Below are 17,237 nucleotides of genomic sequence, written 5' to 3' on the forward strand. Positions count from 1 at the left end.
CTGACTGAATTGCTAGGTTCAAAGTAACATTAAAAATCGATTTAGCTAACATGAAATCAATTCATTAGTGGGGATTAAGATTCACCTTGATGAGCCTAATAGCCATTCTAATTGTAATATATTTGCGGTTAATTAATACCATTTATCTGCTAAGTATGAGAAAATGAGAATTGATTATGATGCTGAAAAAATGGAAACTGAGAATTTTAAAAAGTTGAAATGCAAAAAATAAAATTTAACACTTTTAGTGCTTTCATTTGTCGAAATTGATTAAGAAAGTAAATTAAGTGACCTGAAAATCTTTTGAAGAGCGTAAAACTCATCAAATTACAATTAGCTCAATGTCAATGTCCAGTTGTAATATTGTTTCATTCAGTCAGTCAGCTTGATGTAGACTGATCCATGAAAATATATCATTATATTCAACAAACCATAACTTGCCAAGATCACAAATTCACAGGCTTGATCACATTTCATTACATTTGCCATTTTAAACAATTGACATTTTAATGCGATAATTTAATAGCAGCATTAGTCAACGAATGATATTTACCCAGAGCTATTTATAATTAGGTAAATTCAAATGTTTACTTCCAACCTAATTCAAGTATTGATACAACTGTTGATCTCAATTTGATTCATCGGTAATATTTTATCTACTATCTTTAAGCTTTAATTTGACTGGTACAAGTTATATTCTGAGAACTAACTGATTAATTTGGCAAATGATACGAAATTTACTGAAATAGGTTTAAGTTAATATACTCATAAATATCATTTGAAGAATCAGGCCCTAAACATGGCACAGGAGTCTTTGAGAAGGCCGAATGTAGCTTACAATGAAATCTCGATTAATCAATTGGTGAAGTTTCTAGACTAATTAATACTGTTACTTGAATTGAAAATGGTGATTTACATTAAAAATTTGAGTATTAAGGAAGATTATTAAAATGAAGAAGAGAGAGTTGTAATAATAATGTTTAATTTGCTGTCCCTTTTTGTCTTTTTTAGATACGCTTTGTTCCAGTGAAATGGTTAGTCTATCAATTGTGACAATCTGTTTTTAGGCTGATACTGGCTCAAGAGTCAAAGTGACCATCGGATGTTACCGAACCAGAACCAAGATGAGCTTGGGACCTACAATCAGCTCAGGTAAATGGGAAAAAGCTTAACGGGTCATTTTCATATAAACATAAGCTTCACTGATTGCACCTCTCATTTAGACGATTTATCCTTACATTTACCCAGTTACAACTTTTTGATGTCTTCGAAGGCAAACATTGCCCATTTTTATACAGCTTAATCTCAAAATCTCATTTAAAAACTAATCCAGTGCTACATTTTGACTAAAATACATTGTGCTTTAATTTTAAATCGATTGTTCTTTATTAAGAAAGCTACATTTGCAAATAACAAGTGTTGAATATTTTATCGTCAATAGGCTTGAAGTTGACCACTTGTCACAATGCGGATTAAAAGAGTGTTTATTGTTTTCACCTTTATCGCCACCATAATAATCTTAATCTCATCAGCTGAAGGATACCACCGACTATCTGGACGTGAAGCTCGCAAGCTACTTAAACTGCTCATAGGAGCCGCTTTACTTGCTCCACCAGGATTCGGAGTTGTACCCATTCCTATCCCAGTGCCTGTACCATTTGCAGTGGAATCGGTTAAACCACCAATCATTCATCCATTTCCTCTTGGTCATCAACATCATGGGTTTGGTGGAGGGTTTGGCGGGGGGTTTGGTGGAGGATTCCATGGTTAACAGATGCTTTATCATCACTACTATGCTTGTTATTTTGTTTCACCATTAACGATTCCAAATCCATCGTCATTCCAACCATTCATTTCTTTATTGGTTACACGATTTTTGTGGTGTTTACTACTTATTGCTTTCTATGGTCAATTTAATTGTAATCTTTCAATTGATTTCTAGCAATGACTGAGAAATTTCTTCTCAACTACAAATTGTAATTTATAATATTATGTCTTTTTGATACACAGAGTATGCTTTGTATCAACGAAAACACAGAAAATATTGATAATTGTCAACATTTCGTTGTTACTTGTTTTTTGTACTTAACAAATAATTATGCGCAAATAAACATTTTGAAATTAACCAGATTAATAAACAAATATTTTAATCGAAATTTTCCTTTAATTGAAAAATGCTATCGCTTAGGACACCGCAACCTAAGCATCTTCAGTGAGGCTAGAAAAAGATCTTGACTCAATCATTTGAGCCAACCGATGCTAAGAAGTTCACGATATTCAAAGTTTATCTTCCGATTCTCTGTCAATCTTCTCATCATTTCAATCCAATGATCCCGCGAATCGTAAATTTTCCAATTATCATGTGATTATACTAAAAGGACCAAAAATTTACTTAAATAACATAAGTGCATGGCAGAGCTTCGATGTATTCTAAAGGGTTCATTTAGAGAAATAAATTAGAAACATTGAAATTCAAATTGAAATATTATTTATTCATAGTTAAATTATTGCATTATTTCATATTAATTTCAGCGTTAACCAATGGTTTACCACCCATCTTCATTCTGAAAATAGAAGTCGATTCTGCAAATGAAGAGAATGTAATCACAAGAATAAGAACAGAGAGAATTAGTTTGATCATTTTGGAATCCATTTTTGTTGAAGTTTACTGGAAAGATTGACTTGGATACAACTGAATTATGGAAAGCTATAGACAAATCACTGAGTATTTATACCATTGATGACAAAATGAACAAATAATGCCATAATTTACAAACCAACATTTAAACGCTTGATCTTGACTGTTATTACTCATTATTTAATGTAGCTCAAGATGATTAAACTAAAATGATCCCCAAATCAAATGATTTTTTGATGCCTTTTCTTTACTTTTCAGGTTAAATTTGAGTTTTAAATTAAAATGTACATGAATTTTTGCTGTTTAATTGACACAGAATTGGCAATGATAAGAGATCTTGCTACCAATTTTAATCAATTCAATTAAATATTGACATTAGCAAAGTCATTTGATTCTGTATAATTTAAGTTTAATCATCTGCATATTGTCATCTAAGGTTTTCAAATCAATTTAATCAGTCTAAGGGTGAAATCCTTGCAACTTACGAGGGAACCTCACCAATCGATAAATTGATATCGAGATCTCATTAGTAGCTATCGGTACATTCGTCCTTCTTAAAGACCAATATATCGGAATTGGCTGTCACCTTTTCGATTTCGGCGTTTTATCGCCTTTTTTCTAGAAAAATTTGTATGCTTTTATATGGTGATTTGCAAACTAATTTTTTCATTTGTAAAATGTTGAAACAAATCTTATACTTTCATTAGATGCATCTAATAAAACAAATACAAAATCCCATAGAATGATAATATTCATCTTAAATTTTATCATTGGACTGCTTAGATTGATTTGAAAACCTTAGATGACGATGTTTAGATGGTTAAGCTTAAATTATACAGAGCCAAATGACTTTGCCAATGCCGATATTTAATTTATTGATTAAATACTTAGTAAGATCTCTTATTATTGTCAATTAAACAACAAGCAATTCAGGTTCATTTTAATCTGAACCCAAGTGCAACGTGTAAAGATTGGCATCTGAGTAGATAAATGTTTATTTGTATAATACTCTGGATTTTATCTCCAACTTAACATAGTTCACCTCAAATCTACTGATTCAGTTATATTCAAATTAATCTTAATCAACTGCAATTTGCTTCAACAACAAAATATTTCAAAATGATCAAACTAATTTTCTCTCTTCTTGTCCTCTCATTTATGGCATTATCTTTACTGGCAGAGTCGGATAGAGGAACCGCTCATCACTGATTCCGAATGCCACCAAACCAAATACTAACCTCTATCTTCACACTATTGGCCATTCTTTGGATAATTATTGATCAGTGCGTATCGTTTGATTAACGTAAATGATTGAATCAGGAATAAATAATATTTCATTTTGAATTTCAATGTCTCTAAATTAGGCTTTGATCTTCTAAGTTGTTATTGATAAAAAACGATTTAATAATTAGTTTCTCTTTCCAAGTATATATTTTATTAATTAATTTCAAAAACTTAATATACATATGGTTATTGTTTAAATACAAAGGATAGGTCTAAACGGGATCCATACTTTTTGCTGTTTATACAATGAATAAACTGTCATTTCTAGAAAACAAGGCAAAGATTTGTAGTTAAATTGAGATGAATGCATGTCAAATTAATGAGTTGATTGAAAAAGCGTAGTTTCTCTCAATTCTGTTGATATCAACTGATTATTATTGTTAATCTGTAAACAATATGTCAAACTTGATTCGGGTAATCATTCATTATAATTATGACAATAAACCAGTAATGATTCTCATTGTTGTTTTCAATCTCATGTATTTCGGAGCATTAAATGATTGTTTCCACATTAGATTTGATATTGTCTTCTCAAATATTCATTGAACCAATAGTATTTATTATTAATAGATTTTAGTGAAGAGTTGAAATTTGATTGTAAGCATAGACTTTGAAAGGTGTAAATGAAAATATAAATCTTTGGATAAGTGGAAGACATAATAGAAAAATAATGTAAAAAGCTGTAATCTAAAAAGCAAACAACTGAATTGATAGAATTTCATCCTCATTCGGATAATGATATAAACTTTGAAGAATGTAACTGTTAAATGAAAAAAAAACAAATATGCAAAATAGATAGTGAATAGTGAATATCGAAATGATGAAAAAGTGATCGTGATTTAAGTAATAATGGGCCAATCAACTATTAGGTTGCCAAAAATTCCTTCATTTCAAATAAGTATTTTGCTGTGGGCAGGTTTATAAGAATCGGTGTTGCCTGTAAATGAGCATAAAAAATTTCTATTGCTCGTTGAATATTCTGTTGGAAATAAAAAATAAAGAAAATTAGATAATGAAAATGCCATAAAAGTTATTAGCTTACCTTTTTCTTACTCAGATTTGAGCCAAGCTGAGGATAATTTTTGCCCCATGTACAGATAAATTCTTCCCAATAGTCATTGTTATTCATTTCAAGTTTTCTCAATTGATCTATTATCATAGTTACCTGATTGTCTTTAAAGAAAAAATTAACATCACGAAAAAGATCTATTAATATTCGCTTAAATAAACTTTGGAATCTTCTTTTGTGCAAAATAAATGACTTGGGATACACAGTTTGAATGTGTAAAAATTGTTTCATAGCTATATCAGGAGATTTGATTTCATCGAATGCTGCCAGAATTTCATCGATTGGTGGCTCACCAGGTATCTGTGGCAGTTGATCACGATTAACAAGGTTTGTATTATGTGGCTTCAAATGTTGAGAATTAGAATGATTTAATCTTGATTTAATTGAATTTTCCGTTGAAGATATATTAGGCTTAAAATTGCTTGTATTTGGTCTATCAGGAGGTTTCACTTTTGGTTTCTCTTGTATTGCATCATCTTTGTGTTTTGCTCCTTTACGCTTGAAATTTGTTTCATCATCTGAACTCTCACTGTCAGATGAAGGTAAAGGTTTGGTACTTTGGTTAGAAGCTTCATTTGATTCATTAGATTGCTCGATTTCTGAAGATTGTTCTGGCTCTGACTCTTGCTCCGACTCTGGTTCAGCTTCTGCTTCTGCTTCATTTGATAAACCAGAATTTTCAACTGATTCTGGAATAAATTCTTGTTCAGGTGCACCATAAATATCAAAATCTAATGAAGGATCTTCAGTTTCCAGCAAATCAATATCCTCTCCATTATCTATAGAGAGCTGTGCTGACTTAGATGATTCATTAGGCTTTGAATTGATTGCATTTAAGCTCGTTCTACTAGCCGGTTCGGTGTTTACATTTGCTTTTCTAAGGGTAGCCTCCTGAGTTTCAGTCTTTGATTTTTTAGGTATTTTGAAATCGGAGCTTAAAACTTTGGGTTTATCATGCTTAATGTTTTGCTGAGAGTTAGAATTATCTTCTATTCTAGGTATCTTTTTTGGAGGATGATTAAACAATTTTCTCGATTGAACCAATGATTTTGAAGATCCCGATGATTTTGGCGGGACATTTGATTTAGTTGGTGTAGTCACATTGGATGAAGATGCTTTTGATGAATTAGATACATTAGATGTCGGTGTCTTTGATGGGGTGGATACATGAGATGAGGTTGCTTTGGATTGAGCAGAACTGTTGACTATGGATGACTTGGATGGAGTAGATAAATTTGATGGCAATGATTGCAATGATAGAACTGAATTTTTCGATGAAACTTTGGTTGGTGTCAATCTTGGTTTACTTTTTTTATTTTCAGCACTTGGAGATGTTGATGGTTTACCAGCAACCCTTGGCGTTGAGGTGATAGGTTGTCTTGAAGATGGTTCTTTAGGAGTTTTGACTCTTTTCACAGTTTCCTTCTTGAAGTTCGGGTCATAAGGCTTTTTATCTTTCGAAGATCTAATCAAATATTTTCTCAATAGAAGAACATTTAAAGGTTTGCTGTTGTTCACCCAATGCCGGGAAATTTCATCACTTATCATCATCATTTTGATGTTGGTAAACAATACAACAATTACCGAGACACTGATTGTAAGTAAATGTCCAGTTAGTCTTTCCAGTCTCGGTATGATTCCAAAAAGCTTATTATTGCGCCATCTCGTTTAATTTAATTTCAATATAATCAAACAAGCTTTTATTTAATCTACAAGATGGCGCTTCAAAGAAATTTCTGGAATTTTTGACTCGCACAAACAACAACAGTTTGGATTATATTTTGTACACATTTCGTAAATTGACGTTCTAATAATTTTACTGATTCAAAACCGTGCTCTGTTTATTTGATTATTTATAAAATTGTTTACAAACCACAATGATGGACGATGACATTTTTCGTCATTTTGACAGCATGATGCGAACATTCAATAGAATGGATAGTTTTTTCGACTTTGGTACACCATTCCCTGGGCCTGGAGGTTTTGGTAGTTTTGGTGGTGCTCATCCTGATCCATTTAATTCAGGCTTTTCTATGTTGGAACCTTATCCTAGAAATAGGTCACTCCGGGATGATTTTCTGGAACCAGGAGCTCAACCCAGGGGTCAAATGGTACCCTTTAATAATGACCACAGGATGGTACATAACTTTGATCCACATGCTAATTTCTTTGGTGATGGACTTGGTTCAGATCAATCTCCTCAGCCCTTTAAATCTTTTTTTCAAGTTAAACAGTTCAGTTCTGTCATGAATGGCGATGTAAGTATGCATAGTTAATTTATATCATTGCTTATGAGCATCGTATCTTAAATATCCTTGGATGCCCACACAAGTTTATGTTATTTACTAATTTTTTGTTTTTTTTGTACAGAAAATTGAGACCAAGCGTATTGAAACCGATTCAAGTGGAAAACGAATTGAGTCTCATACAAGAACTCTCGGAGACAAATCCTATACTGTGACCTCTAAACGCGATCCAACTGGAGAACAAGAGATTGAAGAAGACCTTCTTAATATGGAAGAAAAAGATTTATCAGAGTTCGATAAGATGTGGAAAACAGGTTTTTCATCTGATTCATGGTTTGGGCCTAGTCAGGGTCAGCTTCCTCGATCTCCTTCAACACCTGAAATAAGAGCTATCGAAGATACTCCGGTGGCAGAAAATAAACAAAAAAGTTGGAAAGAAAAGCTACGATCATGGCTTCCATTTTAATTCAACACCTGTTCAATAACTCGATCATATTATTTACTTTTGCAAATTTTCATTTGAAATATATATTTTTGTTTCTGTTATAGATGGATCCTTTACATGTTGTAATGTAGGCAAGTCAAAATTGTTCATAAGTTTAATAAAATTACTTGAATCTCATGATCTGGCCCCATTCTTTACGCTTATCGTTGTAATTATGCAACGTATGTGGCTGATTCCTTATGGTAAAATTATTATAATAACATCTCGATAAATGGAAATGAAAGGACTTAAAGTAGCTTAATCAAACCTGCCAACTTAGATTGACAGTACAAATTACCTTGCTATTGTTTTTAGTTTGTTTCATCTGTTGCTGTAAATGCTCATGAATGCTAAACAAAGTAAAAATTAATTTATAAAGAATTTACTTGATTTCTTGGTTTGATTCTTACGCCGAAAAGTAAAATCATATTTCGATTCAATCATATCCTAATTGAAGAGAATCAACATGATTTTGAAAGTAAACAAGAATTAAATCTTTGAAGCTCAATCATCCCGAGTAGATAAAGTTAGTAACCGATTGTAATTAAGTAAAGTGTTAACAATAAAATGCAATCAATGTTGATGAAGCTAAAATAAAATTTTATAAATTATAATCATGTTTCAACCCATTGTTTTTAAAATGAGAAGTAATTTTCAAGGCCATGTTGAATAAAAAGTTAAAACAGATCATAACAAATAATATTAATGATTAGGAGTGGATATCTCAACCATAGAGTTTTACTGTGGTAGTCCATGGTTTTTGCATCAAGAATGTTGTCCAATTGAAACCAGCTGTCCGTGGTCATAAACACGTTTGGAAATTCACAAGTAAAAGTTTAGATGAACAGTCGTAGTCTTGATTTGATTCGAAGCCTCAGCCAATGATGAACATCGATGGATGTAAAATATATTCTGATAAAATTATGAAATATTTTGTTTACATCTTGATTTTGAAAAAGACAATCTTTACAATTAAACTGATTATTTATGAAAATCTGACTTTCTGTCCAAATGCTTCTTTCGGGTTAGCTCCATCGTCAACCTGCTTGCACCAATCTTTGTACTGTAAGAATAGACAGAGAAAAAGAGAGGTCAGAAAATTAACGTTTAAAATATTTTAAAATTCCTTTCGTGACAATTGAAAAATTTCAATTAAAAACAATAAGAGAACTAAAAGTTGTTAAGGTTAAGTGACCATGGTATTTAAAAAATGAAACTTACCGAATCAAGTTCTTTTTGTAATGAAAAAACTGCCTTTTCTCTCTTATTCACCAAATCCTCAAGATATTGATATCTTAATTTTTTCCGGGCTCTACACTCACGAGCACTTTGACGACTTCGTTCTAATTTGGCATTCATGTCAACTCGGGTAGATTTTTTGCCTCGTTTGCTTTTTTTGCCACTTGATCCTCCAGCAGATCCAGCAGGTGCAGATGAAGAGGGTGATACTTTTCTGGACAATTCAACATTTTCAAGGGTAGTTTCAGCGGGTTCGGAGTTTCTTCGAGTTCCAACAGATTCATCACGTTCTAATTTAATTTTTTTTTCTCTGCGAGTTGACCTTACATAACTTGACTGCTGTGGTGGTGTTGAGTTTTGCTCACTTTGGTGCTGTTCCTCGCCAGATTGTCCCTTCTCATCCTGATTACCACGATTATGGTTCAAGTGATTACCAGTATTTTGCATCGCAACGAGAAGCCATATACGCACTGTCTGTTAATAAACAAATTTTCGAGTCAAACGGAGCCAAGAAATTTAAAAGCGAGAAACAATTGAAGCAGCTGAAATATAAAACAAAATAAATTGGTTCATTAATATTAAACTTGACTTAAATCAAGCAATGATTGGATGAATTAAAGAGTGAAAATTGTTGCCAGAAGAAAAAGAGCAGTAAGAAGGGTAAACGGAACAAATAAATGTGTTAACAGTTGATTCAACGGTATTCAAAGGTATTAATTTGCAGAAAACAACAGATACTTGGCAATAATTGAGAAAATTGAATAATAACAATACACAGGACGAGAGTGAGAGGAAAGTGAGAAAGAAAGAGGGAGAAAAAGATGGTAGTCAAATGACAATAAACAAATGATAAATGACAAAGGGTAAATGAGAATTAAGATTTATAGAAACTCACCTCAATAGAAAACACGACAAGGGTCAGGATTAGCCAATGAACTTTTAAAGAATAGCCAAGAACAAAATTAAATAACAGTTAAATACAATCAGATGAAATTGTTTGATAAATAACCGATTGCGTTTACTCAAATGTTTCACTTGTCTTTGAAACACGGATTGAGTCATGATTAAAAAAATTGTTTACGTTGTAGTTGTAAAGAGTGACGATAGATGCCACTTTGTATCAGTAATAAAAAATTCGAGACGGTTCTTGATTCATCTTTAACATCGTTTATTTATTTTGAAAAACTATTTAATATTAAAAATGAGAAGGATAAATTAAGATCAAATATGTATATAGCTTGACCAACAAATTAGATCGTGAAAAATGGATTGATATGATGAACTGTCACGGACATTAAATATTTTTTTTTGGCTTTTAGTTTTATTTTAAAAATTGTGACTAAATTTTATCAGTCAAATATTGTACAAATCACGTCAATCAAAACATCTCAACTAAATTAAACATTAACTATTATTGGAGGCCATTGTCAAGCTCTAGCTTTTCATGGTATCAATGATGAAGATCAATGAAAGTGTTGAAGAAGTGTGATCATCTTAAAGATTAGGGTAAGACTTGACAAATCAAATCATTAAATGACAGATCGAAGATGGAAAATTCCTTGATTTTAGTGTTAATCTTGTGTTAAACGTATCACCTTTTCTTCTAAATTCATTTCGATTATCCGATGTAATGTAAGGTGGAGATAAAACAATAGCTAAATGATCTTCAAAAATCAATGCACAAAGAGTGCACAACCGAAGTCAAGTCTAGACTAGAGTCTAAGCTACATTAGACTTTAGATTCAGCGCTAATTGTATAGTCTAGATCTGAGATTTAATTTGTCTTGATTATGAGTCTAATTAGACATGAAGCTAAATTAAAGTAGATTTCTAATCAAAACTCATTATTGGTTTGCAAGAGTTGGATCTTAATCCGAAAAATGACTTATTTTTGTTAAGATACCTTCTTACAGATGGTGACAGTTCATCATAAATTGTTACTTTGATTTTAACAAACAATATTATTGATATTGTGAATCATGCTACATGCTCTAATCACCAGTCTAGTATTAATTTTTTATCAATGTTATTTAGGCTGTGTTTACGAGGAGATAGCACTTTACAATTGCCACGTAGTCTTATTGAACAGAAAATCCATGGTGAACGATCCAAAGATTAAATTTTCATGATCCTTGTCTATTGAATCGCCGATTTAAAAGTCTCCTAAATTCTGAAAACAGTGGAGCTCAATAATAATTGCCAAGGCTTTTACATTTGTTGTTTATTTTGTTCATTTTATTGTTCCTCTTTATTACCCTATAATCAAATGATGGGTTTGTTGATATTCTGGTTATAATGTGCTTCAGTTGACATGTGATCATGACATCTTGAATACTTGTTTCAGTATCAGAATTATATCGGGCGCAAACTGACATAACTGCTATGAACAAGATCAATAAGCAATAATAAAAGTCCAGTTTATGTCCAATTATAACAAGGATAAGCTACAATATAAAGTCAAAATAATAAATTTTTGCCTCAAAATTGTGATCGAACTGAGCTGGTTCTAAGGAAAAGCATGAAAGCCATGCTTGGAACCACCAAAAATAGTCAGAGCTTTCTCGGAATTCAGGTTTCTGTGAGATTCATGCAAAAAGAGGTAAAAATGAGTTTAAAACCGGTTCCTATTCCATTTTTTCGTTAAATACATACCTTTTTGGGTAAGTTAATTGCGAAGTTAATTAGCTGAACAGTTTTAAAAGTATCATTTATAAACTGTGGTTCATATGAGATAAGAAAAACATTTAAAAATAGGTTAGATAAAGGTAATGCTAGGCAGCTAATAGCTTTTGATGGATACTGGTTAATGATGAAACATAGCTCGATTAGTCTTCTGGTAAAGTATTCCATAATAATCAATCTGCAACTGAGATTAGAAACATGGAAGAGATTAAAAGGTATCAGATAAAACAGAGTGAGGATAATAGTCATTTATGATAGTCATATTCAATAAAGGGAGAAACGACACACATAAAAACTTATGATATCTAGGTAACAATAACCTCATTAAAACGTTTCAGTGTGCTCAAATATTGCTTTGTTTTTAGGTTTTTCCTCTTTCTTACCGGACAATGTTTTCAAGCAAAACTATGGATGTGAATGAAACTTACCAACAGCAAACTTTATTGTCAACTGAAACAGCTTCACTTGAGCAAAGAATGCAAGAGATAGCATCTTTACCAACATTTCCGTCTATATGTCCAAACGATCTGGAAACTATTTTAAATTCACTGAGCCCCACTGAAGACACGGTCAATAACCATATCGATAGTGCACCAGAATACACAGTCTATACCAATGATTATCACATGGATTTGGGACATGACTCTTTTGAGCGATTAAGAGAAACATCTCCGGAGTTTAATAACCAAATCACCTCTAATGATGTCTCTCAAAATTATCAGTGTAATAACTTACAAAGTGATTCAGTTTATGATGACTTTCAGCTATTTTCGCCATTGCCAATCAACAGCAATGGACCAAAATCTTCATCTTCATTCTTTTCTGATATTTCCAATGCTTCTACTCCAATGGAGACAAATTTTACACGCCATTCAACACAAAACAGTACACAGTCTTCAAGTGGACCTTTCAATGAATTAAACAGAGCTGCACCCGCCTCGCAGCTCCGTTTGAATTACACCTATCTTCAGTTAAAAAAATCAAGTTCAAAAGATCGAGACTTTAAGAAAATACTTTCCCTATGTACGGACACTTCAATGGTTAAAGAGCCATTTAGACCGAAAGTGGCAAAGAAAATAAGGGCAGCTTATTATACGCCAATAAACCTGAAATCAGAGTTCCTAGCCAGCCAAATATCTCTTGATGAGTTCCAATCAATTGTAATGAAAGAAGCTTGTGCAGCTTTTGATGCGATAGCTCTTCGTGAACCCGTCTGCTCTATAAAAGGTGGAAAGGATGACACGCCATGCCCTGGAGAGCTTGCTCTGACATGCAAAGAAGTAAGAGCGTACAAGCCATTGCTTTTCGAGGACAAAATCACTCTTCTGTCAAATATATTTTTCGATATAATCGCTTTGAAAAGTGTCCTCTCCTATGATTACCTAACCGATAGCTGGATTGTAAGTTGACTTTAGACAGACCATTCAAATAATCACTTCTGTTTCAAATTAGATGCAAATCTTTTCCAAATACATTATTTGCTAATTATTAACGCCATCAAATATATGCTTTCAAGTGTTCAGGTATCCGGATTAATAGAAGAGAAGTTTTTTATATGGATGCTTCTTTGCACAATGGCCTTGTTCGTATTATTGAGACTTTTCCAGATCGATGGCGGAGAGATCCAAATGTTTACGCTCTTCTTTGCTTGATTATTCTCTTCAATCCAGATTTACCTGATCTCAAATTTAAAGAATACATAAGGTTAATATACAAGCGTTATGTTTTAATCAATATCTAATAATCTAATATTAATTTTATTTTCTTTCACAGACTAGAGCAATACACTTACATTTACATTTTACGACGATATTTGGAAATGAATTGTAAATCACCGGGCGTTGCCTCAGACTATCATTATAGACTGATGGCCAAAATTTCAGATATTCATAACTTGCGACTGCAAATGCGATACTTTTTTGAGATGTGCCTTATAGATATCTCAACAATGGATTGTATAATAGAAACATTTCAAAAATGGCATTTGTCCTGATTATGTCATATTCCTAAAGTGTCCCATTTTCATAGTAGACGAAGTTTTCACGAAGTAAACAGAATTATAATTCATCATGTTTATTCAGCGTTGATTTGAAAATTCACAAGTTGATGATTCTATTTTTGAATCCACTTTCAATTTTACCATAGTCTTGAAAACAATTGTTGAATTTCAAGAATCATCCAATGTCAATTAAATCAACTGGCCAGTAATTGCAATCGATGTAAGGCCAGGGATAAGGCTATCTTAATCTAAATATCAACAACAAAAGCTGATTGAAAAAAAGAAAGAGAAAAAATTGAATGAATAACAAAAAAGAATGCAATTGAAGAAAACAAATACGAAAATTACCTTTAAATTAACAATTGATAAAATTTGATCTAAGGACGATTGGTCAATGCTGGATTCGACCATGAATCAATCAATAGTTGATTGAAAAATAAATATTATTGGCAACATTAATAGTGTAACACTGGCGCGTAGGAGAAGGCTTGACGAAAACAAAAGGTAACGGACTTCCATCACACAGGAGCTTTTGAAATCTCTGTTCTGTTTCTTTGTGATAATCCAATGCTATTTTTAAATGGAATTAAAACACGGCAAGGGTCAGAATTAGCCAATGAACTTTTAGAGAATAGCCAAAAGCAAAAATAAATAACAGTTAAATACAATCAGATGAAATTGTTTGATAAATAACCGATTGTGTCACACAGATTGAGTCATGATTAAAAACTGTTTATGTTGTAGTTGTAAAGAGTGACGATAGATGCCACTTTGTATTGGTAAAAATTCGAGATGGTTAATTAAAACTCAATTGAACATCGACTATTATTGGAGGCCATTGTCAAGCTCTAGCTTTTCATGATATCAATGATGAAGATCAATGAAAGTGTTGAAGAAGTGTGATCATCTTGAAGATTAGGATATTGACAAATCAAATCATGAAATGACAGATCGAAGATGGAAAATTCCCGACTTTAGTGTTAATCTTGTGTTTAACGCATCACCTTTTCTGCTGAATTCATTTCGATTATGCGATGTAATGTAAAGTGGAAATAAAACAATCGCAAAATGATCTTCAAAAATCAATGCACAAAGAGTGCACAACCGAAGTCAAGTCTAGACTAGAGTCTAAGCTACATTAGACTTTAGATTCAGCGCTAATTGTATAGTCTAGATCTGACATTTAATTTGTCTTGGCTATGAGTCTAAATAGACATGAAGCTGAATATAAACGTCCAATATCAGAACCTCTAATCAAAGCTCGTTATTGGTTTGCAAGAGTTGGATCTTAATCCGAAAAAATGACTTATTCTTGTTAAGATACCTTCTTACAGATGGTAACAGTTGATCGTAAATTATTACTTTGATTTGAATAAACAATATTATTGATATCGTGAATCTTGCTACATGCTCTAATCAATCACCAGTCTAGTATTAATTTTATATCAATGTTGTTTTTGCAAGGATGTGTTTACAAGGATATAGCACTTTACAATTGCCACGTAGTCTTATTGAACGACTAATCCATAGCAAATGATCCAGAGATTAAATTGTCATGATCCTATTGAATCGCTGATTTAAAAGTTTCCTAAATTCTGGAATCACAAAGACACCCACAAATTGTGCCGATGCAAGGATTTTCTGTAGATACATCTTTTCCTGATGAAAGTCCACCTAATCAGAAACAATTTATGATATTTTTGACAATTAAAGAAACTGATTGCGAAGTAGTTTCAAAAGTAATCATTTTGTTTCTTATAATCTGCTTGTTATTTAGTCAAGGTAATCAATTATTGCCTATAATTTTCATTGAATATTTTTATAAATTTAGAAGAATCAACATTTGAAAATATTATTAAATTAATCATCTTGATACAGGTAGCAGCCATGAGGTAATAAGGAAATCAACTTGAAAAGCTATAAGGCCATTGACAGATTTAACTCATCCATCAGAATACTTAAAATATACAATTTAATTACATTAATTTACAATTTTACAATGTCAGACAGCTTAGACAGCTCATTCATTTTAAATTGTTAATGAAAAATTTAACTCATCCTTTCGGATTTATTAAAGCCAATCAAATACTGGTCAAGTACAAAAACTAAAAGTGCAAATGCAAATTTATCTACAAAACTGTTAGCATTGTAAATGACAATTTATTTTGATTAATATTCAATCTTTCATGTAACAGCAATTTGTTTATTTTTGCAATTGACCTTCAAACATGCTCTTGATCAATAACAATTTAACGAACCAAATAAACGATAAAAAAGATGATCTTTCCTGGATAATCCGTCTCGTCCGTAAAATGTTTAATATTAGTATGTAAACAGATTTGATTAAATCATCAGCTTTATCCTGAATTCATGTGATTGAAATTGGATTGGAATGGAAATCTGTTTTCGATTGGAAAAGGATAATTCCAATGATAATGAGTTGCCTGAATTTGCAGAAAAAAACAAGAAAAAAGTAAATATGAGAAACTCTTTTTTTCATGAAAATGGAACCTCTATTTGAGTTAATTTGGGAAAATCATTATTACCTTATCAGATTTACTTGTTTTCGTCCATTCTTGCAGACATCTAAAGTACAGTAACAACAATTGAATCGGTTGAAGGCAAGCTTTTAGCATCAACCTTGACCGAAATTAACGTTTCCAGGTTGTTTTTAAGAAATGATTAACTGGTCACTTTTTTCATCCAACAGAAAATTTTAACTTTGTTCCAATTTTAATTTTAATTTTCCATTGTAAATGTTGCTTTCCCTAATGTTGGCGAGGCAATTTGGCTCCTTATTTATCCAGTTAATTACGCTTTTTGAGGGTTGATTATGTTTTGTCCATCAATTTAATGGTAAAATAGTGAAGCTTAATAATCATGGCCAAGGCTTTTACATTTGTTGTTTATTTTGTTCATTTTATTGTTCCTCTTTATTACCCTCTAATCAAATGATGGGTTTGTTGATATTCTGGTTATAATGTGCTTCAGTTGACATGTGATCATGACTTCTTGATCACTTATTTCAGTCTCAGAATTAAATTGGCCGCAAATGGATGGACAAGACCAATAATCAATAATAAAAGTCCAGTTTTAAGGAAACTGCATGAAAGCCATGCTTGGAACCACCAAAAATAGTCAGAGCTTTCTCGGAATTCAGGTTTCTGAGAGATTCATACAAAAGAGGCGAAAATGAATTTAAAACCGGTTCCCATTCCATTTCTTCGTTACATCCATACCTTTTTGTTATCTTTTTTTTGTTTTTAGTCATTTTAAGCCTTGGTGCTTATCGCAGAGTGTCAGCAGCGAATCGAAAGTGAAATTACTCACCAATAAGCCCGGGGCTGGAAAACTCGAGGAAACTCGGTAATGTTTCTAGGAAATAGGAAGGTTGCAATCAACAAGTTGTGTAAGTTAATTGCGAAGTTAGATAGTTGAACAGCTTGATTAAAAGTATCATTTATAAACTCTGGTTGATATGAGATAAGAGAAAATTCAAAGGTTGGTTAGATAAAGGTAATGCTAGGCAGCTAATAGCTTTTGATGGATACTGGTTGATATAACGTTGCTCGATTAGTCTTCTGGTAAAGTATTCC

General features: G+C 32.2%; 4 protein-coding genes and 1 long non-coding RNA gene across 7 annotated transcripts; 2 read left to right on the forward strand and 3 right to left on the reverse strand.

Moving 5' to 3' along the window:
- Positions 1 to 4,460: 4,460 nt before the first annotated feature.
- On the reverse strand, positions 4,461 to 6,584 carry LOC107369982 (uncharacterized). Its single transcript, XM_015937956.3, has 2 exons — positions 4,965 to 6,584; positions 4,461 to 4,901 (listed from the first exon to the last, which is right to left on the reverse strand). Exons 1-2 carry the CDS (start codon positions 6,543 to 6,545, stop codon positions 4,788 to 4,790), a joined length of 1,695 nt encoding a protein of 564 aa, XP_015793442.2. The 5' UTR covers positions 6,546 to 6,584; the 3' UTR covers positions 4,461 to 4,787.
- A 198-nt stretch (positions 6,585 to 6,782) lies between these two features.
- On the forward strand, positions 6,783 to 7,859 carry LOC107359703 (uncharacterized). Its single transcript, XM_015926241.3, has 2 exons — positions 6,783 to 7,249; positions 7,362 to 7,859. The coding sequence occupies exons 1-2, from the start codon at positions 6,869 to 6,871 to the stop codon at positions 7,701 to 7,703; spliced, it is 723 nt and encodes a 240-aa protein (XP_015781727.1). The 5' UTR covers positions 6,783 to 6,868; the 3' UTR covers positions 7,704 to 7,859.
- A 441-nt stretch (positions 7,860 to 8,300) lies between these two features.
- On the reverse strand, positions 8,301 to 9,994 carry REPTOR-BP (REPTOR-binding partner). 2 transcript variants are annotated; one of them, XM_015938144.3, is made up of 3 exons: positions 9,856 to 9,994; positions 8,943 to 9,502; positions 8,301 to 8,784 (listed from the first exon to the last, which is right to left on the reverse strand). In XM_015938144.3, the coding sequence occupies exons 2-3, from the start codon at positions 9,405 to 9,407 to the stop codon at positions 8,707 to 8,709; spliced, it is 543 nt and encodes a 180-aa protein (XP_015793630.2). In that variant the 5' UTR covers positions 9,408 to 9,502; positions 9,856 to 9,994; the 3' UTR covers positions 8,301 to 8,706. The 2 variants fall into 2 exon arrangements, with proteins under 2 accessions (XP_015793630.2, XP_089123641.1); XM_089267515.1 differs by lacking the exon at positions 9,856 to 9,994 and having other exon boundaries at positions 8,943 to 9,806.
- Positions 9,995 to 11,106: 1,112 nt separating this feature from the next.
- LOC107364178 (uncharacterized) lies at positions 11,107 to 14,495 on the reverse strand. Its single transcript, XR_001569086.3, has 5 exons — positions 13,990 to 14,495; positions 13,435 to 13,909; positions 12,071 to 13,318; positions 11,613 to 11,826; positions 11,107 to 11,536 (listed from the first exon to the last, which is right to left on the reverse strand). It is a non-coding gene; the product is annotated as an uncharacterized LOC107364178 (long non-coding RNA).
- Positions 11,978 to 13,718, forward strand: LOC149093956 (uncharacterized). Of its 2 annotated transcripts, none has more exons than XR_016198677.1 (3): positions 11,978 to 13,042; positions 13,166 to 13,346; positions 13,416 to 13,718. XR_016198677.1 is itself a non-coding variant. In XM_089267514.1 (3 exons), the coding sequence occupies exons 1-3, from the start codon at positions 12,032 to 12,034 to the stop codon at positions 13,633 to 13,635; spliced, it is 1,419 nt and encodes a 472-aa protein (XP_089123640.1). In that variant the 5' UTR covers positions 11,978 to 12,031; the 3' UTR covers positions 13,636 to 13,718. The 2 variants fall into 2 exon arrangements, 1 of the variants encoding a protein (XP_089123640.1); XM_089267514.1 differs by having other exon boundaries at positions 13,159 to 13,346.
- Positions 14,496 to 17,237: the final 2,742 nt, after the last annotated feature.

The sequence above is a fragment of the Tetranychus urticae genome, chromosome 2 (assembly GCF_039701765.1).
Source record: "Tetranychus urticae isolate SD_2017Ah chromosome 2, NJAU_TeUrti_SD_1.0, whole genome shotgun sequence".
NCBI classification, from domain to species: Eukaryota; Metazoa; Arthropoda; class Arachnida; order Trombidiformes; family Tetranychidae; genus Tetranychus; species Tetranychus urticae.